Source organism: Protomyctophum parallelum (genome assembly GCF_964188405.1).
Source record: "Protomyctophum parallelum genome assembly, chromosome: 1".
Classification (NCBI taxonomy): Eukaryota; Metazoa; Chordata; class Actinopteri; order Myctophiformes; family Myctophidae; genus Protomyctophum; species Protomyctophum parallelum.
Window position 1 is genome coordinate 3,759,653 of NC_139697.1, and position 27,330 is coordinate 3,786,982.

The 27,330-nt window shown below is 52.3% G+C and overlaps 1 protein-coding gene across 1 annotated transcript; it reads left to right on the forward strand.

The window, feature by feature from the left end:
• On the forward strand, positions 1-27,330 carry ahdc1 (AT hook, DNA binding motif, containing 1; the record flags this gene model as incomplete). The annotated part of the gene is made up of 12 exons (XM_083787169.1): positions 1-63; positions 3,246-3,339; positions 3,698-4,431; positions 4,807-5,160; positions 16,918-17,319; positions 17,832-19,365; positions 19,426-19,537; positions 22,879-23,365; positions 25,519-26,199; positions 26,461-26,622; positions 26,827-27,082; positions 27,170-27,330. The coding sequence occupies 12 exons, from the start codon at positions 1-3 to the stop codon at positions 27,328-27,330; spliced, it is 5,040 nt and encodes a 1,679-aa protein (XP_083643295.1).

A 27,330-nucleotide genomic window follows, 5' to 3' on the forward strand; every position in this document is an offset into this window, starting at 1 on the left:
ATGAGCGTACAAGTGGGGGGGTACAAGTGCTACGGCCTACGGGCCATGATGGAGTCTGAAGAGGTTGGAAGTGAGTCGGCAGTTCACTCAGTATCATCAGTAACAACCTGTGAAGGAGGGAAGTAGGGAAGGGGCCCTGAAGTAGGGAGAGTTATTATTCTGTGTGCATTTAGAGCCCATTCAACACCTTCATTTAATCATTTCACGCTCTCAAGAGTTAAAGATCTAATAAGGGGTCCATTTGGTTACCAACTCTCCATTATTTATGTGCATGGAGACCTCCTGGAACCCCCTCAAGGACCACTGGTTGAGAAGCGCTGGTCTTAATACCATTAAATATGCAGGGTAATGAAGACGGTACGCCGTGCCAGACTCACACCTCCTCCGTTTGAACTGAAATGAAAGAACTTGATCGTTACACCTGTGGTGTAATGACTGCGCTGTTATATATAACCCATTGAGGACACCCAGACCAGATTTTTATACAAAATGTCTTCTATCTAAAATCATGACCGTTTATTTAACGAAAAACCTGTTTCTATATGTCAGTGTTTCTCACAGTGTTTCAAGGTCAAGGAATCCCCAAAGTTACGCCCCCCCCCCTCCCCCCAGAAGCAAAGATTTGAGTTAAAAACGTAGAAGAATATATAATATGCAAAGATTTTCACTTTAAAAAAATAGCAGACCTATATGAGCTTGTAGAACCAAATATTTGAATTAAAAACGTTCGCTTTGAAAGAATTATATATTCAAAGATTAGCGACACGTTTTCACGATTTCTTCCAAAAATAGCAGACCTACACAAGCTCGTGGTAGCTTGTAGATCTGCTAGAGCTAAAGTATATACATAATGCTTAAAAAAAACACCCCGTCCTGAAGGGGTTAATGGATTACAGCGTAATGTAAATGTAAATGTAAATGACACTCTGGAATATTGACGTTGGGGACGGCGTTGCTGTCACTCGGGAGAGAGTCATCAAACCCTCTGTAGCGGAGATCTGACACCTCGCGTCAATATATATATATATATATATATATATATACTTGTCAAAATGTATTAAATGCATTCACAATCGATTTGTTTGAGTGTTGAATTTTTTTTTTTGTCTTTAAGAACAAAAAGTTCTTTCCCCAAGTATATATATAAATAATAAAGGTGTTCTGTTCCATTCTGTTCCATGGTGTAGAGTTGATTTTCAACAGCAACTTTTTTTTTAGTTTTAGTTTTATAAGAATTCATCAAACCTCAACAAAACCTCATCAAACCTCAACATCAAACAAAGCCACCGAGTGGCACACACTACAAGCTTGTATAGGTCTGCTATTTTAGAAAGAATCGAATAACCACTGACATACAGTAGCAAACATAGCTTTTTCAGAAAACTCTCAGGAGAATCTGATCTCAGGTCAAAATGGGTTAATGAATGGATCAAATTCCATTTCGTTTTCGTAGTATTTTAGTCATCGAAATGTTTTTCATTTTCATTTATTTTGTTTTAGATTTTTCGTCAGTGGAATAAGGTAGTCGACGGAAATTGTGCCATATAGTTATAGTCGACGAAATCAGCACAAGTTCTAGTCGACGAAATCAGCACAACTTGCGTTTGTAGACCATATACTCTTACTCATTCACTACTAGTTAAGACATTTTTTAGAATCTGATCTCAGGTCAGAATGGGTTAAAAAAAAAGAACCACATCAAAAAATGAAATATCCACCGGCCCGATGCCAGACATATAAAACATGATGGTTCTGGCCCGGCTCTCTCACGGCATCCATCACAATAATCACAGTGTGATGAATTGTCACGACGCTGGTGCTGTGAAGCCCGCCTCTGCTCTCTGCTCACAACCAGAACTCTCTCTCTCTCTCTCTCTCTCTCTCTCTCTCTCTCTGTGCGGTTCTGATGGATGTCCTGACATCTCCACTAATCTCTCTTTCTCTCTCCTTGTCTTTCCACTCCATCCTCCTCTCTCTCTCTCTCTCTCTCTCTCTCTCTCTCTCTCTCTCTCTCTCTCTCTCTCTCTCTCTGTGTCTCCCTCCCATTCTCTCTCGGTGTCTCTCTCTCCCCTCCAGTAACCATGTGCGGAGAAGAGCAGACTACAGAGAGGATGGAGAAGTGTGTGTGAGTTCTTCCTCTGCAGTATTGATGACCCAGTGAGCCCCTGCAGAACTCAGCCAGTCAGACAGACAGCCAGACAGACAGAGAGAGAGAGGCTCCAGAACCAGAGATCTGGACTATATAACTTGGTGCTGCCCACCTGCCTATAGCTCTGCTCCCTCACCGCAACGCAACGCAACGAACCGCAACGCACCCACTCCGCCCGCACTGCTCCGGTTGAAGGTGAACACGCGCAAGAGGACATGAATGGTAAGTGAGTGGTCTGTGTCTGTGTGTGTGTGTGTCTGTGTGTGTGTGTGTGTGTGTCTGTGTGTGTGTGTGTGTGTGTCTGTGCGTGCCGCGCGGTGTGCATGGGGGGGGGGTGCCACAGTTAATTGATCAGTTTGCCGTTGGTGTTCATATAGGGTTATGTTTATATGATTGGCCCGGGTCTGTCACTTATACCTGACTGTTGCAAAAAGGATCAATATTTTAACCCATTCTGGGGCGTGAACCCCTTTTGGTGTTTTAAGCATTATGTTATACTTTAGCTATTGGAAAATAGCAGATCTACAAGCTGATGGGTCTGCTATTTTTTTAAGTGAAAATCTTTGCATATATATTCTACGTTTTTAACTCAAATCTTTGCTTCTGGGGGGGGGTCCCTGGAACAACATATTTTCAGATGGGGGTCGGCGGCCAATTTCATATAATGTTGGGGTCGGGTTTTTCAGAAAAGTGTCAGGATTTAGAAGACATTTGTAGAATCGTTCTCCCATTTTGGTGTTAGCATCATGTTATGCTTTAGCTATTTAAAAATAGCAGATCTACAAGCTCATAGCTTGTAGGTCTGCTATTTTTGAAAAATCGAAGAACGACTGACATTTTTTTAGAATCTGATCTCAGGTCAGAATGGGTTCATCAGACCAGTGTGTGTCCAGTGGAAACCTCGTATGAATCTGATCTCAGGTCAGAATGGGTCAAAATGGGTTAACATTTTGTTTACGGGTGGTATATTACTTGATTGTTTTCTAGGTGAACCTACCATTAAGTTTCTCAAACTGTCAAAGAGTGGCTGTTTTGAAAAGCATTTTTTTACGGTAATATACGTAATAGATTTCTCTGTGTTTGTTTGTTTGTTTAGGTCCTTTTGGATCTCCTCCTGGGCTGTAGAGGCGGCGCCGCTGACCCTAAAGACGTGTTCTTCGCTGACCCAAAAGAAGTGTTCTTCGCGCCACGTTAAGAAGCGACGCAGCGGAAACAACAACCCCAGAGAAAACCTCCCCGATCCGTGACATCGCTCGCCGCCGTCGTCGTCGTTGTTGGCGAGAGAACTCGTTGGATGAGCAGCTTGCCGGGGGCAGGGCGGCTGGATTCGGGCAGAGGAGGAGGAGGGGGAGGGGGGTCCGGGGGGGGGGTCCGGGCGGGCGGGCTGCGGTGGCGGGCGTCTGGCGGAGGAGGAGGGGAGCGGCGAAGGTTTGGAGGCGCCGCCGCCGCCCGAGCTCTGGGCCGAGGAGGAGGAGCTAGGGCCCCGAGGAGGAGGGGGGGAGGAGGGGGACGGGCCCCTGGGACGTCGTCCCGATAATGGTCCGCCAGTGCCGCTGACACACGCTCCCCCTTTCCCCGGCTCCTCCCCCTCCCCCTCCTCCTCCTCCTCCTCTCCGCCCACCCTGGCCAACGGGCTCCACCTGCACAGGAGGCCGCTGGCCGTGGCGTTGGCGGTGTCGGGGGGGCAGGGCGCCACGCGCCCCCGGAGGCAGCAGGCCCATGCCAGCGCCGCCCCAACGACCACCCCCACCACGGCCCCCCCCCTCAGACGAGGCACGCCGTCGCACGGCAACAAGGACAAGAACGGCGTGCCGGGCGCCGCCATGACGACGCCGCCCAGAACTCTGTCGCCCGACGAGGAGGAGGAAGAGGAGGAGGCCCCGCCGCGACTCACGGCCTCGCCCGCGCCGCCCACCCTGCCCCTCCCCCCCGCCGCCGGCCCCCCTCCCCCCACCGGCGACTCGGCCCAGAACAACCCGCCGCCGTCGGCCCCCGTCCTCACCGCCGAGACCACCACGACGACGACGACGGTCGACGTTCCCTCGAGCCGCCACCAACCCCCTCCCCCTCCTCCCCCCGCCGCCGTCGACCCCAACCCCCCTCCCTCTGCCCCTCCCCCTCCCCCCCCTCCTCCCCCCGTGGTCGAGGCGGCGGCGGAGAGGAAGTACGCGCTCCGCAGCTCCGGGCGGCCTCGCTTCCCCTGTCACCTCCGCAAGTCGTCCCGCCTGACGCGCCGGAGCAACGCCGCAGAGGACTCCTCCCCTTCCTCCAGGAGGAGGGGGGGAGGGGGGACAGAGCGGGACGGAGGAGGAGGTCACGAGGAGAAGGAGGAGGAGGAGGAGGAGGAGGTGGGGGGCGTGGAGGAGAAGGTGTGGAGGCTGAAAGAAGAAGAAGAGAAGGACGTATTGAAGGAGGAGAAGGATAAGACCCTCCTCCTCCTCCCCCCCACTGCCCCTCCTCCTCCTTGTCCCGCTCAGCTCCTCCCCTCGGCCCCCCCTCCTCCCCCCCCTCCTCCTCCTCTTCCTCCTCGTCCTCCTAAACCTGCTCCTAAAAGCGTGTCCAGGTCCCGGAACAACAACAACAACAACCCCAACAAGCCCCCCTCCTCCTCCTCTGGGTCTAAACTCTGTCCCAAACCACCGGTCCCTGTCCCTAAGCCGGGCCCCAGGTCCAGGTCTAGACCCCCCAGCGCCTCGGCCGGGCCCAGATCGTCACAGCCCAGAGGAGGAGGAGGCGCCGGTCCTAAAAGCAGCGCGACACCACCACCACCTCCACACCTCCACCAGGCCTCCTCCCAGCACCGGCCACAGCACCTCCACCCCAACCCCGTCCCCCACCATCGGACCGGGCCTCGGCCCACCGCCAACGCCTCCTCCTTCGCCTCCCACTGTCCCGCCAACGCCGGCGGTACCGGCGGCGCCACGCACCACCGGCCCGGCGCCAACAAGAGGGAGGGGCGTCCGGGTGGAGCGGAGGTCTCCGGCCCGCCCGCCAAACGCCGCTACGTCGGGGTGAGTTCTTATGCCATGTCGTCAGAAAGGGGCAGAAACCCCTTAACTCTGTGTTCTTTCCTACAAGACAAACCTTTTGCGCTTTTTCATAAATTAACGTCCTATACTTAAGCAATATTACACGAGAGGGTGTGGTTTAACGTGATCATTGCCACGACAGTGATGCGGTCAGGAAGTCGAGTTCCGCAAGCATCACTGAAGTGGCAATAATCACGTTAAACCACACCCCTCGAGTGTAATATTGCAATTATACAACAGTTACCCTTAAAACTAAGAAAACCGCTGAAAATATGTTAATGACAGATGTAGTCACTACGACCACAAATGTCCCAAGAAACTATAGCTAGCCTAGCCACCCAGTTTGCTAGCGCTCTGGGGAAAACAGAGCAGCTGAATTCTTTGTTTTGATTATAGGTGGTGAACGGTGCTGGTTTAACCCACGGCTAGAAGGCTGTTTCAACCAATCAGATTGCTTCCTCGAAACGACCTGTTGTAGAATTGATCTAGCAGATCTGCAAGCTCAAAGCGTGGCGTAAAGCACGGCTTCTGGAGCGTGTAGATCTGCTATACAATGTGGCTGCATTGCACTTCATCGAAACAGTTACATCAAAAAAACGTTTGCTGTGAAACAATATATATTCAATGATTGTAGATCTGCTATTTTTCAATAGCTATAAAGTTTAGAATAATGGTTAAAGTTGGTTTAAAGCTATAAGGCGACACAGGCGTGTGCAGTGTCCTTGGCTCTAAATGGGTTTACACTATAAAACATGGCGAAATGGATGCAGAATTAGATTTCATTATATCCCAGATTCGATATGAGTTTGTCGTGTAGCTTATTTTTATCAAATTATGTGCAGCTGCGTCTGTCGCTACCCACGGTCGCTGTAGCGCTGTGTACTTATACTGTATATTTTAGAACAGGCCTTGGAATGATATCGTAGTGTTTTTTACAACCCTTTTTTCTCATCATATAAAAATGATGTTTTAGCTAATTCAGCATGAACAAGGCGGAACCAGGGCGGAGCGAGCCTGCTGGTTGGTCGGTCAGGGACCAATCAGAAGGCTGAAAAGGGGTGAATTCCAACGACCTTGGGGTTGTGTGGCAAATACAGTATATTTTCTATTGCAATTTATTAAACACAATATAATCTAAATGGCTGAGAAAGAGGAACTTTGAACATTAACAAGTGGATACCATTGTAACAATCGGCCTTTTCCACTGAAAGGATAATCATTGCTAAAGGAATAAAACAGCAGGATCGTCGGGTTAACTCTGTGGTATTTTATATAGAAGCCACGCAATGGTGTTGAGCAAACAGAATGGCAATCAATACATACACAGTTTAGACAACAGAAAAGACAGAAGTCAAACACTACTCAAACCCCCTCCAAACCCAAATGAGTCCCAGCAACCCCTCAGGATCACAACATCATATATAAACAATAAACAAGTTCAAATAAACAAAATAGCAGTCGCGCGACTCGCGTCGGTCCTCCTCTCCGCGTGCTCGCGCACTACAGTCTCTTAAAGTTCCTATAATCCACACAGCATGAAGAGTCCGCTCCCGACGGCGTAGCGAGCGTTTGGGGTACCCCTTATTATGATCCAACAAGGACAATGTTTGGAATGATCTCACCAGAAGAGACGTCTGTCAGTCTCGGGTGTGGTTCCAAACGACTGTGATCCAACGACAGCAACGGGCTTGCGTGTTCCTGTTTCCGCTGGCTCCACTAAGTCAAACGTCCTTTATCTCGGCTGCAGATACTACGCATTAACACTTTAGTGCAGTGATTTAAACGGTAGGCCTATCTGGCGCCACGGAGCTCCTCTCTGTCCTGTTCACCCAGGTACCTGGATTTGTTTGTTCCTCCTCACTTCCTCTATTAATAAAGTTGGCTGACATTCAATCAGACCTGTTACCTCTCATGTGAGCTAGGAATGTTCATATGGACTTAAAAGCCGGTTCACAGTTTTCTACATGCCCCCACATCACACGTATATAAGGACATGCCTAGATCAAGCAGATAATACAATATCATTATGTGCATAAATACAATATCATTATGTGCAATTGTCACACCATATCCGTCTACGACAGTAGTTCTCAACCAGTGGTCCGGGGACCACCAGCGGTCCTTGAGGGGGTTCCAGGTGGTCCCCATGCTAAATAATAATAATAATAAAACTTTATTTGTATAGCACCTTTCATGACATGAAAGCTGTGCTTTAAAAATGTCTACAGAGGCTGCCTGACGAAGGTACAGTGGGAGCTTGTTCCATGCCGACGGCCCGTAGAAGCAAAAAGCTGCTTCCCCGTATTTTTTAGTTGCCATTTTTTTAGGCAAAGCGAGCAGGCCAGCAGTGGAACACCTTAGGGGGCGGTTTGGGACATATTTAGGCAGGCAGTCATGCAGGTAGGAAGGTGCGAGACCATTGAGAGCTTTATAGACAAGTAAAATAATTTTAAAATCAATCCTAAAAACAACCGGAAGCCAACTTATAGTACAGTGATGCCAAAACTGGAGTAATATGTTCTCTCATCTTAGTTCTAGTTAAAACTCTAGCTGCTGCATTTTGGACAAGTTGTAATCTGTCAGTTGTTTTCTTAGGCAGTCCTGAAAAAAGTGCATTGCAGTAATCAAGCCGAGAAAAAACAAATGATGGATGGAGAGCTGGTATAACCAAATGGAGCCTTTATTGATATTTAACTCTTGATAGCGTATATATTTTTTGGTACACAGGTTTGAAAAGCACTGGTAACAGAAGCAGAGACGAGGCAGAACCTTTTATCACAGAGTCACAATTATATGCAAAGCACGAACGACACAAACACTTAACAGGGCAGAGTAGAGTTAGTAATGGATTAACTACCAACATAAGTATAGACTCCACAGTCCAACAGGGGGTTGGACTGTGGAGTCTATACTTAACCCCTTCTGTCAGGGAACCGACCCATTCTGACCTGAGATCAGATTCATACGAGGTTTCCACTGGACACACACTGGTCTGATTATAACCCATTCTGACCTGAGATCAGATTAAAAAAATGTCAGTCGTTCTTCGATCTTTCAAAAATAGCAGACCTACAAGTTCATAGCGCGCCACTCGGTGGCGCGCTATGAGCTTGTAGGTCTGCTATTTTTCAATAGTTAAAGCATAACATGATGCTAACACCAAAAGGTGGCGCAACTCTTTGAATGTATATTCTTTCAGAGCGAACGTTTTTAACTCAAATCTTTGAGTTAAAAAACGGGTCAGACGGGTAAAAACGGGTCCCTGAAAGTAACAACCTATTTTCAGATGGGGGGGTCCGCAGCCAAATACGGATAATTCTGGGGGTCCTTGATATGAAAAATGTTGCGCACCACCACTAACGGAAACATAGGATTTTCAGAAAACGTTTAGGAATTAGATTTTTTTTTTCTTTTTTTTTGCGGCTTACGCCTTTTATTGGTTTTTTGAAGGGACAGACAGTAGGCTGACAGGAAACGGGAGAGAGATGGGGGATGACATGCAGTAAAGGCCGTGTCGGGCTCGGGAGTTGAACCCGCGGCACACTGCGACTGGATTACCAGTCGGGTGCCCAGACCGTTACGCCACTGCCTGGGCCATTTATTTATTTTTTAATCAGCTTCAGGCCTAAATGGGTTAAGTGGTCAGAACGCCCAGCGCTAAGTGAAGTGGGCCCTGCTGGTTCTCTTGGGTCAGAACACCCAGCGCTAAGTGAAGTGGGCCCTGCTGGTTCTCTTGGGTCAGAACGCCCAGCGCTAAGTGAAGTGGGCCCTGCTGGTTCTCTTGGGTCAGAACACCCAGCGCTAAGTGAAGTGGGCCCTGCTTGGTTCTTGGGTCAGAACACCCAGCGCTAAGTGAAGTGGGCCCTGCTGGTTCTCTTGGGTCAGAACACCCAGCGCTAAGTGAAGTGGGCCCTGCTGGTTCTCTTGGGTCAGAACGCCCAGCGCTAAGTGAAGTGGGCCCTGCTGGTTCTCTTGGGTCAGAACACCCAGCGCTAAGTGAAGTGGGCCCTGCTTGGTTCTCTTGGGTCAGAACACCCAGCGCTAAGTGAAGTGGGCCCTGCTGGTTCTCTTGGGTCAGAACACCCAGCGCTAAGTGAAGTGGGCCCTGCTGGTTCTCTTGGGTCAGAACACCCAGCGCTAAGTGAAGTGGGCCCTGCTTGGTTCTTGGGTCAGAACACCCAGCGCTAAGTGAAGTGGGCCCTGCTTGGTTCTTGGGTCAGAACACCCAGCGCTAAGTGAAGTGGGCCCTGTTGGTTCTCTTGGGTCAGAACACCCAGCGCTAAGTGAAGTGGGCCCTGCTGGTTCTCTTGGGTCAGAACGCCCAGCGCTAAGTGAAGTGGGCCCTGCTGGTTCTCTTGGGTCAGAACACCCAGCGCTAAGTGAAGTGGGCCCTGTTGGTTATTGGGTCAGAACACCCAGCGCTAAGTGAAGTGGGCCCTGTTGGTTCTCTTGGGTCAGAACGCCCAGCGCTAAGTGAAGTGGGCCCTGTTGGTTCTTGGGTCAGAACACCCAGCGCTAAGTGAAGTGGGCCCTGCTGGTTCTCTTGGGTCAGAACACCCAGCGCTAAGTGAAGTGGGCCCTGCTGGTTCTCTTGGGTCAGAACGCCCAGCGCTAAGTGAAGTGGGCCCTGCTGGTTCTTGGGTCAGAACACCCAGCGCTAAGTGAAGTGGGCCCTGCTTGGTTCTCTTGGGTCAGAACGCCCAGCGCTAAGTGAAGTGGGCCCTGCTTGGTTCTCTTGGGTCAGAACACCCAGCGCTAAGTGAAGTGGGCCCTGCTGGTTCTTGGGTCAGAACACCCAGCGCTAAGTGAAGTGGGCCCTGCTGGTTCTTGGGTCAGAACACCCAGCGCTAAGTGAAGTGGGCCCTGCTGGTTCTCTTGGGTCAGAACACCCAGCGCTAAGTGAAGTGAGCCCTGTTGGTTCTCTTGGGTCAGAACACCCAGCGCTAAGTGAAGTGGGCCCTGCTGGTTCTCTTGGGTCAGAACACCCAGCGCTAAGTGAAGTGAGCCCTGCTGGTTCTCTTGGGTCAGAACACCCAGCGCTAAGTGAAGTGGGCCCTGCTGGTTCTCTTGGGTCAGAACACCCAGCGCTAAGTGAAGTGGGCCCTGCTGGTTCTCTTGGGTCAGAACACCCAGCGCTAAGTGAAGTGGGCCCTGTTGGTTCTTGGGTCAGAACACCCAGCGCTAAGTGAAGTGGGCCCTGTTGGTTCTTGGGTCAGAACACCCAGCGCTAAGTGAAGTGGGCCCTGTTGGTTCTTGGGTCAGAACACCCAGCGCTAAGTGAAGTGGGCCCTGCTGGTTCTCTTGGGTCAGAACACCCAGCGCTAAGTGAAGTGGGCCCTGCTGGTTCTTGGGTCAGAACACCCAGCGCTAAGTGAAGTGGGCCCTGCTGGTTCTTGGGTCAGAACACCCAGCGCTAAGTGAAGTGGGCCCTGCTGGTTCTTGGGTCAGAACACCCAGCGCTAAGTGAAGTGGGCCCTGCTGGTTCTTAGGTCAGAACACCCAGCGCTAAGTGAAGTGGGCCCTGCTGGTTCTCTTGGGTCAGAACACCCAGCGCTAAGTGAAGTGGGCCCTGCTGGTTCTCTTGGGTCAGAACACCCAGCGCTAAGTGAAGTGAGCCCTGTTGGTTCTCTTGGGTCAGAACACCCAGCGCTAAGTGAAGTGGGCCCTGCTGGTTCTTGGGTCAGAACGCCCAGCGCTAAGTGAAGTGGGCCCTGCTGGTTCTCTTGGGTCAGAACACCCAGCGCTAAGTGAAGTGGGCCCTGCTGGTTCTCTTGGGTCAGAACACCCAGCGCTAAGTGAAGTGGGCCCTGCTGGTTCTTGGGTCAGAACACCCAGCGCTAAGTGAAGTGGGCCCTGCTGGTTCTCTTGGGTCAGAACACCCAGCGCTAAGTGAAGTGGGCCCTGCTGGTTCTCTTGGGTCAGAACACCCAGCGCTAAGTGAAGTGGGCCCTGCTGGTTCTCTTGGGTCAGAACGCCCAGCGCTAAGTGAAGTGGGCCCTGCTGGTTCTTGGGTCAGAACACCCAGCGCTAAGTGAAGTGGGCCCTGTTGGTTCTTGGGTCAGAACGCCCAGCGCTAAGTGAAGTGGGCCCTGCTTGGTTCTTGGGTCAGAACACCCAGCGCTAAGTGAAGTGGGCCCTGCTGGTTCTCTTGGGTCAGAACGCCCAGCGCTAAGTGAAGTGGGCCCTGCTGGTTCTCTTGGGTCAGAACACCCAGCGCTAAGTGAAGTGGACCCTGCTTGGTTCTCTTGGGTCAGAACACCCAGCGCTAAGTGAAGTGGGCCCTGTTGGTTCTCTTGGGTCAGAACGCCCAGCGCTAAGTGAAGTGGGCCCTGCTGGTTCTCTTGGGTCAGAACACCCAGCGCTAAGTGAAGTGGGCCCTGTTGGTTCTCTTGGGTCAGAACGCCCAGCGCTAAGTGAAGTGGGCCCTGCTGGTTCTCTTGGGTCAGAACGCCCAGCGCTAAGTGAAGTGGGCCCTGCTGGTTCTCTTGGGTCAGAACACCCAGCGCTAAGTGAAGTGGGCCCTGCTGGTTCTCTTGGGTCAGAACACCCAGCACTAAGTGAAGTGGGCCCTGCTTGGTTCTTGGGTCAGAACACCCAGCGCTAAGTGAAGTGGGCCCTGTTGGTTCTCTTGGGTCAGAACACCCAGCGCTAAGTGAAGTGGGCCCTGCTGGTTCTCTTGGGTCAGAACACCCAGCGCTAAGTGAAGTGGGCCCTGCTTGGTTCTTGGGTCAGAACACCCAGCGCTAAGTGAAGTGGGCCCTGCTTGGTTCTTGGGTCAGAACACCCAGCGCTAAGTGAAGTGGGCCCTGCTGGTTCTCTTGGGTCAGAACACCCAGCGCTAAGTGAAGTGGGCCCTGCTGGTTCTCTTGGGTCAGAACACCCAGCGCTAAGTGAAGTGGGCCCTGTTGGTTCTCTTGGGTCAGAACGCCCAGCGCTAAGTGAAGTGGGCCCTGTTGGTTCTTGGGTCAGAACACCCAGCGCTAAGTGAAGTGGGCCCTGCTGGTTCTCTTGGGTCAGAACACCCAGCGCTAAGTGAAGTGGGCCCTGCTGGTTCTCTTGGGTCAGAACACCCAGCGCTAAGTGAAGTGGGCCCTGCTGGTTCTTGGGTCAGAACGCCCAGCGCTAAGTGAAGTGGGCCCTGCTGGTTCTCTTGGGTCAGAACACCCAGCGCTAAGTGAAGTGGGCCCTGCTGGTTCTTGGGTCAGAACGCCCAGCGCTAAGTGAAGTGGGCCCTGCTTGGTTCTTGGGTCAGATCGCCCAGCGCTAAGTGAAGTGGGCCCTGCTGGTTCTTGGGTCAGAACACCCAGCGCTAAGTGAAGTGGGCCCTGCTGGTTCTCTTGGGTCAGAACACCCAGCGCTAAGTGAAGTGGGCCCTGCTGGTTCTTGGGTCAGAACACCCAGCGCTAAGTGAAGTGGGCCCTGCTGGTTCTTGGGTCAGAACGCCCAGCGCTAAGTGAAGTGGGCCCTGCTTGGTTCTCTTGGGTCAGATCGCCCAGCGCTAAGTGAAGTGGGCCCTGCTTGGTTCTCTTGGGTCAGAACACCCAGCGCTAAGTGAAGTGGGCCCTGCTTGGTTCTTGGGTCAGAACGCCCAGCGCTAAGTGAAGTGGGCCCTGCTGGTTCTTGGGTCAGAACCCCCACAGCGCTAAGTGTACCATTAGGACAGATAACACACAAACGTTGATCATAATAACAGTTCTTCTTACATTCTTCTAATTGTCTTAATTTACTTCTTGTAAATTAAGTAATCCCAAATGTTTAAGAATAATTGAACTCTTGTAGAGTGTAAAATGAAACCAAATGGACCATTTGGTTTCATTTTACACTCTCAAGAGGGTCCATTTGGTTACCAACTCTCCATTTATAGCTGGGGACCACCTGGAATGGTAACAAGTCTACTCGCCCCGTTTCTGTTTTCCTCCCAGAATTTTCCCCAGTGAGGGGTGGGAGAGGCTGGTCAGCAGACGGCTGGACTTTGAATTTCTCTAACTATAAACTTTCATGACAGCAGACAGCCTAAGTACAAATATAATTTATGAAAAGCTACTACAGTGAAGTCTGTTCACAGAAGTTGTTGGATATGTGGGGATTATCTGACGAGGTACCATTTGAGGGGGCAAAACCTTACATAATACTAAATAATACTAAATTGTTTATAGGTTCAATATAAGTCAAATAATATAGCCTTTCCACAATATAATACAAATACAAATACAAATACAAACAGCCAATAACATATTACAAAGTTATCCCCCTCACTGGGGAAAATTCCGGGAGGAAAAACGGACAAGCACCGGGGCGAGTAGTCCAGTATTCCCATAGAGTTATATATCTATAGAGAAGACACCCGAGTTCTCCTCCCATCCACTTGCATTAAGTTGCTCAAAAGCGCATGAGGCGGATTCACTCCTCCTTCCTGGTAGGAACAGAGTGCATTCTGGGACGGATTGCAATGGTGAGTGGCCCCAAACACATGAACGCGCTGCCGTTGAACGCGCACGAGCGTCGTCCGTCGTGAACGTGTACAATGTTAGTCAACGGACAGCGCGTTCATGTGTTTGGGGCCAGGCTGCAATACCTTCATTCGGCCACTATGTCCATTTCGCCTCAAGATTTCCTCTGGGTGCCTTCTCTATTCATATATACTCTAAGAGTATTCCCTGGAATCCCCTCAAGGACCCCTGGTGGAGACCCACTGTACTACAGCGTCACACAAAAGGACCCCTGGTGGAGACCCACTGTACTACAGCGTCACACAAAAGTAGCAGATCCGCAAGCTCGATTCTTTTTTTGTTTAGTTTGTCGATCTGTTTACTTTTGCTATTTTTGAATTTGAATCCTGAAAAGTAATTCAGTAGTAGTTTTTTGGACATTTGAGGTTTCCACCCCCGACAGAGGACGATTTGCTAAAAAGGAATGAGAACCAGATTTATTTTTATTCTTTGTTTGTGGCTTTCGCCTTATTTTTATATATTTTTTTTTTCTTTAATATTTTTTATCCCACGATTTTGTAACCCATTTTTCACCCCTGTGTCAATCATCTAATGTGATCCTGGGCTCTACACACCCTCCGCCAACCTAGTCCCCATATATGGGGGACATGGGGAGAGCAACCTTGTCCCCATATATGGGGGACATGGGGAGAGCAACCTAGTCCCCATATATGGGGGACAAGGGGAGAGCAACCTAGTCCCCATATATGGGGGACAAGGGGAGAGCAACCTAGTCCCCATATATGGGGGACAAGGGGAGAGCAACCTAGTCCCCATATATGGGGGACAAGGGGAGAGCAACGGACTTGAACTCATGCTTCCTTCATGCCTGAGTGTCAAAGTTGCTCCTTTACACCTGACAGGGGGGAGTTTCCCTGGTTGGACGTAGCGCGTTATTCCAACCAGTTCCTTTCCCCTATTTTAATATTTTTATGGAGGCATAGATAGTAGGCTGACAGGGAATGGGGGCGAGAGAGATGTGGGGATGACATGCAATAAAGAACGGAAGGGGAGTCGAACCCGCGGCACACTGCCAGACTTGGGCTACCAGCCAGGGTGCCTGGACCGCTGAGCCACGGCCCATACAGGCGGCAGCCTGATTTATTTTTGTGTGTGCGTGTCTTGCAGCTTGTTTGGCTCAAAAAGTGTCTATTTTATGTTTTATGATATAAAAGATATCAGCAATTTTACGGTCGTGCATTTAATTTAATTACTTCGTCAGACGGTCTCCCTCGAGAGTGCTTGCCTTCGCCCCCTCAGCGCTGAGAGTTTAGCTCAGCGCCTGATTGCACAATATTTCTTATCATAGTCAAAAAAAGAAGAAAAAAAAAAAACGTTTGTAATGTATAATGTTTGCTTTTACCCCAAACAAGAAAATGATCTTGGATATATTTGGAAAATGTGACACAAAAATATGCTGTTTCAGATTCTGGAAAATAATTATACTAGAATGAAAGTAGGTTTTTTTATATATATATATATATATATATATATATATATATATATATATCTGAGCGAATTTCAGAGGACGTAAAAAAATCAACCTCACTTTAGTTAGTTAGTTTCATTTATTGTCCACAATGTGGACATTTGTCTTTGTTCTCATAAACAACAGTAACAACAAAACAGCAACAACACTTTTACACACAATTATCTTCATGGCAAAAAGCAGGACATTAAATACTGATCTAACGACACATGGTATCATTTAGTGCCTTAATGGCATTAGGAATGAAGGCATTTTTAACGACCGGTCAATCACGTTTGCATACTTCCATGTCTAGTGGGGTGATGGTGACAGGCTGACAGATAGTGATAGCCTACTACTGTCTACTGTCTACTGTCTAGTGGGGTGATGGTGACATGCTGACAGATAGTGATAGTTACTACTGTCTACTGTCTAGTGTCTAGTGGGGTGATGGTGACAGGCTGACAGATAGTGATAGTTACTACTGTCTACTGTCTAGTGTCTAGTGGGGTGATGGTGACATGCTGACAGATAGTGATAGCCTACTACTGTCTACTGTCTAGTGGGGTGATGGTGACATGCTGACAGATAGTGAGGCTACTACTGTCTACTGTCTAGTGGGGTGATGGTGACAGGCTGACAGATAGTGATAGTTACTACTGTCTACTGTCTACTGTCTAGTGGGGTGATGGTGACATGCTGACAAATAGTGATGGTGAGGTCTAGTGGGGTGATCGTGACAGGCTTGCAGTGCGTTGCAAGCTTGCAACAACAAGCGGTGCTGCTGCTTGCAGACAGAGCGTTGTCACGCTGCACCACCTTAACATAAAGGCTACTCTAAAGTGCACCATGCGTCCTGGTTAACCAGGAAACACACAGAGAGACATTTTTATTCATATTTACACTTTATTTTCTATTATATCGACAGCATGGCCGGCCCGAACCGAAGCCCGACCACCAATTATGGTAATGAGCCCGACCCGTCGGGTCCAGACGGGATCTGTCGGGTTTCGGTCGGGTATCCCAGCTCTATGTTGGTGACAGGCTGACAGATATAGTGATGGCCTACAACTTTCGGATCCGCAAAACTCAGCAAAAAATGTATACAGAAATAAAGAAATGCACCAATGTGCAACCACCTTTAAGGTCCCCGCACACGGAGCAGGTTTTTCGGATTCTTAGCGGCGTTTCTCCATCGGGTTTTCCGAAAAAACGCGTCCAGTGTGCAACCACCTTTCACTGCATGAAAAGAGGAGTTAACGTAAACCTCAAGTTTAGCAGCATATACAGTTAATATACGGTAATATACAGGTGTACAAGTGTACAATTCGAGAGTTTACCGGGGTTTATTGGAAAGTTTAACGGGAGTTTCCTGTAATATACACGTCCGTATTCCATGCTTTTTGCGCAGTGTTTACTGTATGTATGTATGTAGGCTTATGAACCAGCTCAGTGGCCTTGTGGTTAGAGTGTCCGCCCTGAGACTGGGAGGTCAGGGTTCGATCCCTGGCCGGGTCATACCAAAGACTGTACAAATGGGACCCAGTGCCTCCGTGCTTGACACTCAGCATCAAGGGTTGGATTGGGGGGGTAAGTCCCTGCGACATACTAGCGTCATGTCCAGGGGGTGTACTTGTACATCAGGCTGCCTCACGCTACAGAAACAGGAGATAGGCTCCTGGCCTATGGGCCTCATGGCTCGGCAAGGCTACTTACTATGTAGGCTTATGTCAATTTTTGTCCAATTATTTTTTGACTCCTTCCTTCCTTCCTTCCTTGCAGGTGAGGAGGATCGTGGTGAAGGTGGCGCGCATCCCCGTCAACCTCAGCCGCCGGCAGAAGAGCTACAAGATCTCCAACATGGAGACCACGCCGCAATACCACTTCGCCCCCACCGGGGCGGCGGAGAGGAAGAGGTGTGGCCTCGGCGGCTTTGAGAAGAAGGGGGGCGTGGCCGTGGGGGGAGGGCTCGGAGCCGAGGGGGGCTCGGGGGAGGGGGGGAAGGGGGCGGCGCCGAAGGCCCGCGAGCCCACGGCGCTGCTCCGCCTCAAGAACAACGGGAAGAGCGTCATGGTGATGTTCCCGCCGGGAGAGCTGCCCGTCATCCTGAAGAGGAGGAGGGGCCGGCCGCCCAAACAGCCGCTGGGGCCGGGGGGGCTGCCCGGAGAGCCGCTCAACGCAGGGGTGAGTGAGATATATATTTATATATACTGTATATATATGCTTTTTTGCGCATGAAAAAACATCCTGTGATAATATCGTGTATGGTGATAACTGCCTTAAAACCAAATTTGCCTGAGGGACTGACATTGGATTTTTTGGAATTTTCGTTTCGAATCATAGTTTCGAATTGACATATTGGTTGTTCAGTTTGGTTGCACCAGTTTCGGAGATATGGCTTATAGAGTAATGTCTTGTCTTGTAAGGTGAGAAAACAGGCTTGAAAGGTTCACTTCTGTGGAGTGTGGACTCTAACATTACTCCTAGCTACATGTTTAAGCATTTATTTCATATTTACATGTTGATTTCAGCTCTGACATTTATTTCAGACATGCTCTAGTATTTGAAGAGTCTGCCTGTGCTATTAACTCATTTTTGAAAAAAAAACTGAAAACAAGTTTGGAGTTTGCACGATGGCAGTCTCTCAGTCAAACCTGGTCACATAATGGTGATATTGTATATCTTTCCTCCTCTAGCTCAACGTGGTGATGAACGCCGACCCCTCGGCCAAGAAGCCCCGTCGCCGCCGTCTCACCAAGCTGCCGTCGCCGCTGCCGTCGTACGCCAACGAGACGGACGACGTGCGCAGCGAGTACGGCGACGTGCTCTCCAAGCTGGCCTTCCTCAACCGCCAGCCGCCGGCCACGGGCCGCCTGTCGCCGCCGCGCTGCTGGACGCCCAGCGAGCCCGAGAGCTTCAACGCGCCCAACGAGAACCCGGGCATCTCCGCCCTGCTGCACCGGCTCACCGGGTTCAGGCGCCGGGGAGGGGGGAGGGGAGGGGGAGGGGGCGCGGGGAGCCGGGGAGGGGGGGGGGGAGGGGGGAGGGGAGGAGGGGCCGGAGCGGGGGGCACAGCGGCGGGAGGAGGAGGGGGCGGAGCCCAGGCGGCGGCCGCCAACAACAACAGCACCTTCAGCGACTTCTTCGAGTCCATCGGCAAGAAGCGCAAGCTCAGCCCGCACTCGGAGACCGGCTTACCCCGGAAGAGGGGGGGGAAGGGCGGGGGGGTGGGCCGGGGAGGCGGGGTGGTGGGGGGGGGAGGGGGCGGCGGCGAGATGGGGGAGGGGGGGGGTGCGGTCAAGGCGGTCAGGAAGAGGCGCCCGAGGAAGAACGGCGCCCTCAAGGGGGGCGAGGCGGCGGCGTGCGCGGGCGCGTGCGCCGCCTCGGGGCAGGACTGGGGCGGCGGCGGCTGTTGGGGAGAGGAGGGGGGGGGGAGCCTGGAGAAGGTCCTCGGCGGCTATCAGGCCTGCGCGTCGCCCAGGGGGGGGTTCCCCCCCTCCTCCCGGGGAGGAGGAGGGGGGTACGGCAGCCCCGGGGGGGGGGGAGGAGGAGGAGGCAGGGGAGGAGGAGGTGAGGACTCGCAGGGCCTGTTCGCCGGATACTTCCGCTCGCTCCTGGACTCTGACGACTCCTCGGACCTCCTGGACATCTCCTCGTCGTCCCGTGGCGGCGGCAGCAAGGCCCCGCCCCCCTCCACCAGCACCACCACCCCGGGGGGCGGCGGCGGCGGGGGCTACGAGCCGTCCAGCCCGGCCCCCTCCTCCTCATCCTCCTGGTCCCCGGCCTTCTCCTCCAAGCGGAGCCCCAAAGGCTGCAGCAGCGGCGGCGGCGCTGACGGCCAGCAGGGGGCGCCCTCCTCGTCCTCGGCCCGGCCTCCCCCTCCGTACGGCTACGGGAGCCAGACCTCGCCCACCAACACCGCCGCCGCGTCGTACCACGCCAAGTCCACGCCGCCCGGCTCCCTGGCGCTCTCCCGCTCGCCCAGCTCGCCCCACCCCGCCTCCTCCTCCTACGGGGGGCACTACTCCCCCGGCTTCTCCTCGTCCTCCTCGCCCGTAGGGGGCGGCGGCGGCGGCGGTGTCACGCAGCAGAGGCCCCCCGCGGACTGCAGCTTCTCGTACGGCGGCAAGAACAACAACAACAACAACATCAACGCCCCCGTCGGTCACCAGGGGCAGATGAACTATTCCGGCCACTACCACATGGCCAAGAGGGGCTTCGGCGGCGGCGGCGGGTACCCCCCCTCCTCCATGGGGGGACGGGGGGAGGCGGGGGGTCCCACCTCACCAGGAGGAGGAGGAGGAGGGGGAGGAGGGGGGTACATGGCCATGGCCAAAAGCAGCCCCTTCAGCTCGTCTCCAGAGGCTTACCGACAGTACAACTCCAACCAGTGGAACTACAGGTCAGGCATTTTTATTTTCATTTTTATTTTTGAACGAAAATTGGGACAATAATTTATCTATGTTGTTGTTGTTGTTGCTGTTGGGGCAGAAACTAAACCATATTCTAACTTTTTGTGTGTGTTTTTTTTTGTAAATGAATGCTGTACTTGATCATACTATTGTCGCGCAAAAGTAGCAGATCCACAACATGCATACTTTCAGCGCCATTGCCGTTGATTAATGCCTATAGAGCGTGGCAGTTCCTCCCCCTTTCAGAACGACAAGTGGCCCAGGAAATTAATCGCAATGTATTTTTCCCCATAGGCTTTTCTTAAAGTATTTATTTAAAGACGGTTACGCCGCGGACAAAGCCAACTCGGATCGTGACAAATCATGACAATGAACACAATGTTTTGGGGCCGATCAAATAATTTATAAGAAGAAAAACAAAACAAATAGTGTTGTCTCCTGCCTTTATTTTCTTCTTTCTAATTATTTGATCGGCCCCAAAATATTGTGTTCATTGTCATGATTTGTCACGATCCGAGTGGGCTTTGTCCGCGGCGTAACCGTCTTTAAATAAATACTTTAAGAAAATCCTATATGGGCAAAATACATTGCAATTAATTTCCTGGGCCACTCGTCGTTCTGAAAGGGGGAGGGACTGTGACGCTCTATTGAAGCCTAACGCCAGGGCTCCACTGGGCGCGTCTGCGTCGCGTTGCGTCACACGTGCGTGCGTCAAAAAACGAACCGGTTCAATTTTATGGTGACGGAGACGCGACGCAACGCGGGCAGTGGAGCCACCCTCCATTGATTAAAAGGGCACATTCCCGACGTTGACGGAGACGCGACGCAGACGCGACGCAGACGCGCCCAGTGGAGCCCTGGCGTAACGCTTAACACCATTGGATTCACATCGTAAACAAGGTCTGTCCAGGCTCCGTTGAGCCTCCTAGGATAAGCTACTTACGGCAGACTGGAACTGTGGCTTTTCAAAATAAGAGCTTGACTGGAAAAAATGCTGGCGCTGCCCTTCCTTGCCCTGGGTGGTGCCCTTCCTTGCCCTGGGTGGTGCCCTTCCTTGCCCTGGGTGGTGCCCTTCCTTGCCCTGGGTGGTGCCCTTCCTTGCCCTGGGTGGTGCCCTTCCTTGCCCTGGGTGGTGCCCTTCCTTGCCCTGGGTGGTGCCCTTCCTTGCCCTGGGTGGTGTCCTTCCTTGCCCTGGGTGGTGTCCTTCCTTGCCCTGGGTGGTGTCCTTCCTTGCCCTGGGTGGTGTCCTTCCTTGCCCTGGGTGGTGTCCTTCCTTGCCCTGGGTGGTGTCCTTCCTTGCCCTAGGTGGTGTCCTTCCTTGCCCTGGGTGGTGTCCTTCCTTGCCCTGGGTGGTGTCCTTCCTTGCCCTAGGTGGTGTCCTTCCTTGCCCTGGGTGGTGTCCTTCCTTGCCCTGGGTGGTGTCCTTCCTTGCCCTGGGTGGTGCCCTTCCTTGCCCTGGGTGGTGCCCTTCCTTGCCCTGGGTGGTGTCCTTCCTTGCCCTGGGTGGTGTCCTTCCTTGCCCTGGGTGGTGTCCTTCCTTGCCCTGGGTGGTGTCCTTCCTTGCCCTAGGTGGTGTCCTTCCTTGCCCTGGGTGGTGTCCTTCCTTGCCCTGGGTGGTGTCCTTCCTTGCCCTAGGTGGTGTCCTTCCTTGCCCTGGGTGGTGTCCTTCCTTGCCCTGGGTGGTGTCCTTCCTTGCCCTGGGTGGTGCCCTTCCTTGCCCTGGGTGGTGCCCTTCCTTGCCCTGGGTGGTGCCCTTCCTTGCCCTGGGTGGTGCCCTTCCTTGCCCTGGGTGGTGTCCTTCCTTGCCCTAGCTGGGTGGTGTCCTTCCTTGCCCTGGGTGGTGTCCTTCCTTGCCCTGGGTGGTGCCCTTCCTTGCCCTGGGTGGTGCCCTTCCTTGCCCTGGGTGGTGTCCTTCCTTGCCCTGGGTGGTGTCCTTCCTTGCCCTAGCTGGGTGGTGTCCTTCCTTGCCCTGGGTGGTGTCCTTCCTTGCCCTGGGTGGTGCCCTTCCTTGCCCTGGGTGGTGTCCTTCCTTGCCCTGGGTGGTGCCCTTCCTTGCCCTGGGTGGTGCCCTTCCTTGCCCTAGCTGGGTGATGTCCACTCTCCGGACAGAGGCTCTCCCTTGAGTGTTTGTGGAGACGACTGATTTGGATCAAGTCCATGATGCTCAACAGGTGCGCTGCAGCCACGCCCAGCTCTGAGTCCAGTTCTAGTTTGACTCAGGCCAGGTGTGACTGCTTACAGTAAATCAGTCATCTCACTTCATCTCACACGGGGAAATATGATACTGTGTTGACACAGTTATCTTATCGCCAATAGAATTCATGATAATACTGGAAGGAAGTGCTACTATAATGCGTAGGTGTTTTGGATAGCAGCATAGTAGCTCATTTTCAAGTGCTCATTTTCTGCCACGCCCTACACGCGCACACACACACACACACACACACACACACACACTCACACACACTACAACATCGCATCACAGCTGTTGGCTGTGGTGGTGGAGACATCCCTAAATGCATTTGCATCTCATTCTTCGAAGAAAACAAAAGAAAACAAAAATCACTATACATCTGTTTCCAGTTGAAACTGACCACCGGATGACTGCAGATGACTGCCGAGAGTTTTGGAATGGGTGGAGTTCCTCTAATCACCAATAATCAATCACACTTATCTACTGTCTATTATATTAACCAGCCTCAGGTTATGTGGACAGTCTAGACTAGAGCTGTTGGTTCCCAAACTTTTTCATGTCAAGGTCGGACACCCCCAATTGACACTTATCAGCCCACGGACCCCCATTTGAAAAGATAAGCCAGGGAGGGGACCCCCACAAGAGAAGATTTTTAAAGTTCTAGCAGTGATTCTCAACCCGTTTAATTTCAAGGACCCCCAGTTTGACCTGCATTAGTCTATGGACCCCCCCCCCCCCCATTTAATGGCATTTCTATCTCTATTTATTCTATCTAATTTATATTGTAAAATCAATGTCCCCTGGCTGTGGTTCCCAAACTCATTCTGAACATTCTGAACGGGAACCCATTTTGGTGTTGGCATCATGCCGTGCTTTAGCTATTGATAGGAGAAGGATATCAAATGGAACACAACCACCCTAAAAACTAATCATTGTGTATATTCCTGCACTATACCTGCATCCAGTGATCTTGGTACATATAGAATTTGATCTATTGAAGATTCTGACCTTCAAATGTACATAATTTTTGTTTTGATTGTATTGCTGTATTGTTGTCTCTTTCTGCTTTGGCAATGTAAACGTATGTTTCCTCATGCCAATAAAGCCCTTTGAATTGAATTGAATTGTGTGTTTCAGACATGGTTACGGCGGCTGGGCGGCGGACAGCTTCGGCTCCTCCCAGTACCACCACCACCACCACCACGGCGGCTACGGCGAGTACGGCTCCTCCGGTGGCGGCTCTGTGGCGTCGGTGGAGTCCAAAGACATCCTGGACATCTCCAACTACACCCCCCAGAAGGCCAAGCGGCAGCCCCCCTTCCCCCCCGAGAGCCTGTCGGAGTCCTCCTCCGACTCCTCCCACCTGGGGCCCGTGGCGGCGGGCTGTAGCCCGGGCTCGGGCGGCGGCGGTGGCGGTGGCGGTGGCGGTGGTGGAGGAGGAGGGGGCGGGCCTTACAAACACAAAGAGTCGGCGCCCCCCAGTGGTGGTGGAGGAGGAGGAGGAGGAGGAGGAGGAGAGGGCGGTGGTCAGTCCAGTCTGTCCAGTCTGGAGAAGCTGATGATGGACTGGCACGAGAGCGCCGCCGGGCCGTCCTACAACTGGAGCCAGAACGTGCTCTTCCAGGTCAGAACTTAGGATTGATTACATACCAAATATGGGACATGAACTGGAGAGAGCTAATTGAAGCATAACAGAGATAGTTGATGTTGTCTTTTTTTGTTATATTTGTCTGCTTGTCATTATTGTTGTTGTCATGTTTTTGTTTTTTTTTCATGTTGTAGCACAGATGATCTTGGTCAAAATGAAAATCATGCATTTGATAGTTTCTTGTACTAGAAAGGGTCGGGGGAAGGGTTGGAATTGTTCAGTTAGGAAATGTATTTATTTATTTAAACTTGCATTTTACAACTGTATGTAAATGAAATGTTAAAAGCAAATAAAAGATAATAATTTTAAAAAAAATGTAGGGATCGGGAGCAAAGAAATATGATGGGGACGTCCCTGTAGAGCAGGGGTGGTAGCCTGGTTAATAAACCAGACCGAATCAGCCGTTGGCAAAAATAAATTGCCTGCCGGCGGATTACGGTCTGGAGAGGCTCAACTGTACGCCCATTTCCTACACCAGTGAAATGTTTCAACCCGCTCCCCTGGAAATGAAATCCAAGCTGAGCCTCCCCAGACTAATATCCCGCGGTCCGTGCGATATTAGTCTGGTTTATTAACCAGGCTACAGGGGTGGTGCCCACACTTTTTGACTTGAGAGCTATACTTTCAAAATGACCAGCTCAACAAGATCTACGCACTGAAATAAATTATACATTAAGAAAAATGTACCTACTGAGGGTTGGAATATAGCGGCACTGGCGTTACATACAGTATATAAGACAAATGCACTGGGATATAGAGGGGAAGATATGGAATAGGTATAGGGCTTTTTGGTAATGTATAATGCTACCAACGTTTGTGTACAGCAACACAGGCCCTGTTTTATGTCAATCAATCAAGTCACCTTAATTCAAGTGGCAGATGCCAAAAATATTATTTTAATATTTAAGTTAAATATCCTTTAGGGCCATGTCATGTGATCTTTGTGATCTACTGGTAGATCGCAAGCTACCTTTTGGGCACCCCTGCTATAGATCCCGACCCCTGTCATGACGACGCCAGGCCCAGGAAATAATTCCCAATGCATTTTCCTCATAGACATTTCAAAAAGTATTTATTTAACCCATTCTGACCTGAGATCAGATTCATATGAGGTTTCCACTGGACACACACTGGTCTGATTAACCCATTCTGACCTGAGATCAGATTCTAAAAAATGTCAGTCGTTCTATGAGCTTGTAGATCTGCTAATTTTTCAATAGCTAAAGCATAACATGATGCTAAACACCAAAATGGGTTCCCGTTCAGAATGGATTAAAGACCTTTTTAAGACTCGTACAAAGCCAACTCGAGTTGTGACAAATCATGACAACAAAAACACAATATTTTGGGCTGAACAAATAATTGTTGTTTTTCTTCTTTGTAATTATTTGTTTGGTCCAAAATGTTGTGTTTGTTGTCATGATTTGTCACGACTCGAGTTGGCTTCGTACGACGCTTAAAAAGGTCTTTAAATAAATACTTTTTGAAATGTCTATGGGAAAAATGAATGAGGAATTCACTAACGTCGTTCCTAGTGTCGTATATTAGATTACAGAGCAGCAAAAAGAGACAAAACAGACACATAAAGGTAGCATAAAAACACAATAAAAAACACAAAATAACATCAAACAATACAAGGGACATAAAATGAAAGCAAATCAGGTACATAAAAAAAGCTCAACTAAAAGCTAGAGTGTAGAATTAGGTCTTGAGCTGTGTTTTAAAATAATCATGTCTACAGAGGCTGCCTGTCGAGGGTACAGTGGGAGTTTGTTCCAAGCCGTCGGCCCGTAGAAGCAGAAAGCTGCTTCACCATAGCTTGTACAACACTTGTTTACTAGTCACCGGAAGTCTGATACATGCAAAGCATGCTGGACCTTGTAGTCCATCACATCCATAGCCCTGCTGCCACATTTGGTACGCTCCTACTTCACTCGATTAGCCAAAAATAGCTGATCTACAAGCTCGCAAGAGCTTCTAGTTTGGCTATTTTTTGGCGAACCTTCTCCTCAGAATATATAGAGATGCCGGCGGGGTTCAAGTGATTAAACTAAAAGTGTCAGTGATAATCGTTCATCGCTATAATTCTGTGCCACAATAATCGTGACGTGTCATTTTCATACTTCCAGGGCGCGGGGGCAGCGGCGGCGGCGGGAGGGGGCGGAGCCGGCACCGGCGGCGCCAAGCAGGGCCGCGGGCGAAGGAAACGTGCGGCCGCCGAGCCCCCGCAGGCGGACAAAGAAGGCGGCGCCCCCCCGCACGCCACAACGGGAGGAGGAGGAGGACCCCCGTCGGACTCCTCGCCGTCCAGCCCCTCTCCGACGCCCATCACCCACAACCACCCGGGGCCCAAGAGGGGCTCCGGGGGGCGCCCCAGGGGCTCCAGAGGAGGAGGAGGAGGGGCCAGGGGGGGCTTGTCTCCGTGTCAGAGAGAGAGGGGCGGGGCCAAAGGCCGGGCCAAAGGTAAAGGCGGAGGAGGAGGAGGAGGAGGAGGAGGTCCGTCGCCGCCCGGGCTGTTCCACGGGGAGGGGCTGGACTACTACAGCGGGGACAGCAGCAGTCTGTCGCCGCTGGCCGCCCCGAACCCCGCGGCGTTGGGGGGGATGGGGGTGGGGGTGGGGGGGGGCTACCCTCCGGACCCCTGTGGCGCCGGCGAGTACCCGTCCCCGTACCCGTCCTCCACGCCCACGTCCGAGGAGCGCTACCCGTCCGTCTACAACGAGTCCAACTCGTCCTCGCTCTCCCCCGCCGGTGGGGGCGGCGTCTCCTCGCCGCCCTACCCGCCCAAGCCCACCCCTCCTCCTCCTCCTCTCCTCCCCCACGCCGCCCCCCTCCTCCACCAGCCCACCACCCCCCCCTCCTCTTACCACCAACAACAACACCAACAACAACAACAACACCACGCCGTCCAAAACCGGACCTTCTCGCCGTCTTGCTCGCCGTCGCCGCGGCTCATGACGCCCCTCTGCGGCGGTGGAGGAGGAGGGGGAGGAGGAGGGGGGACGGCCGCGCTGAGCCCCCCGCACCGCCCCCCACCACCACCCCCTCCTCCCCCCCCTCCTCCTCTTCCTCTTCCCCCCAAAGACCCGTCCTCCTACCCGCAGTACGACTCGTCCCCCACTAGCTACTGCAGCTCCCCCTACTGGTACGGACAGACGGGCAGCCCCAGCCCCCACAACGCCCCCTCCTCCTCCTCCTCCTCGCAACAACACAACGCCCACCCCCACCCCCACGCCAGCCCCCCCAACCCCAACCTCCCCAGCCCGCCACAGCAGCAGCAGCACGCCGCGCACCACCCGCTCAACCACAGCACGACGCAGCAGCACCCCATTCACCCCAACATGAGCCCGCTCCAAGGGGGCAGCCCCCAGGGGGGTCACCACCCCCCCCACCACCACCCCAACAACAACAACAACGTCAACAACCCCCCCCCTCAGCTCCTCCACTCCCCCCACTCCTCCCACCCCCTCCTTTACGACGAGCGCCGTTCTCCCGGGGTCGGCCACAACAAACAGCGGGACCCCCTGACGCCCCAGCCCCTCCACCAACACCACCACCACCACATGAGCACAGCGGGGGTCCGCCAGCAGGGCCCTCTCTCCCCGTACTCTCACAACAACAACAACAACAAGTCGCCACTAGGGGGCGCTCTGGACGCGTCGCCCCCGCCCTCCTCACATCACCACCACCCCAGCCACCACCACCACCCCCAGGACGAGCTTGGAGGAGGAGGAGGAGGAGGGGGCTACGGTCACCCGTACCACATGGGCATGGCTGCAGGGGGGGCGGGCCACCACCACCACCACCGCTACCCCCCGCAGCCGGGCACCCCCCGGGGAGGTGGCGGGGGAGGGGGAGGGGGAGGTGGCGGCGGTGGGGGGGTGCTGTGCCAGCTCCTGGACCCGGCCAGTGACGAGAGCTTCAGCGTCACCAGCCTGTAG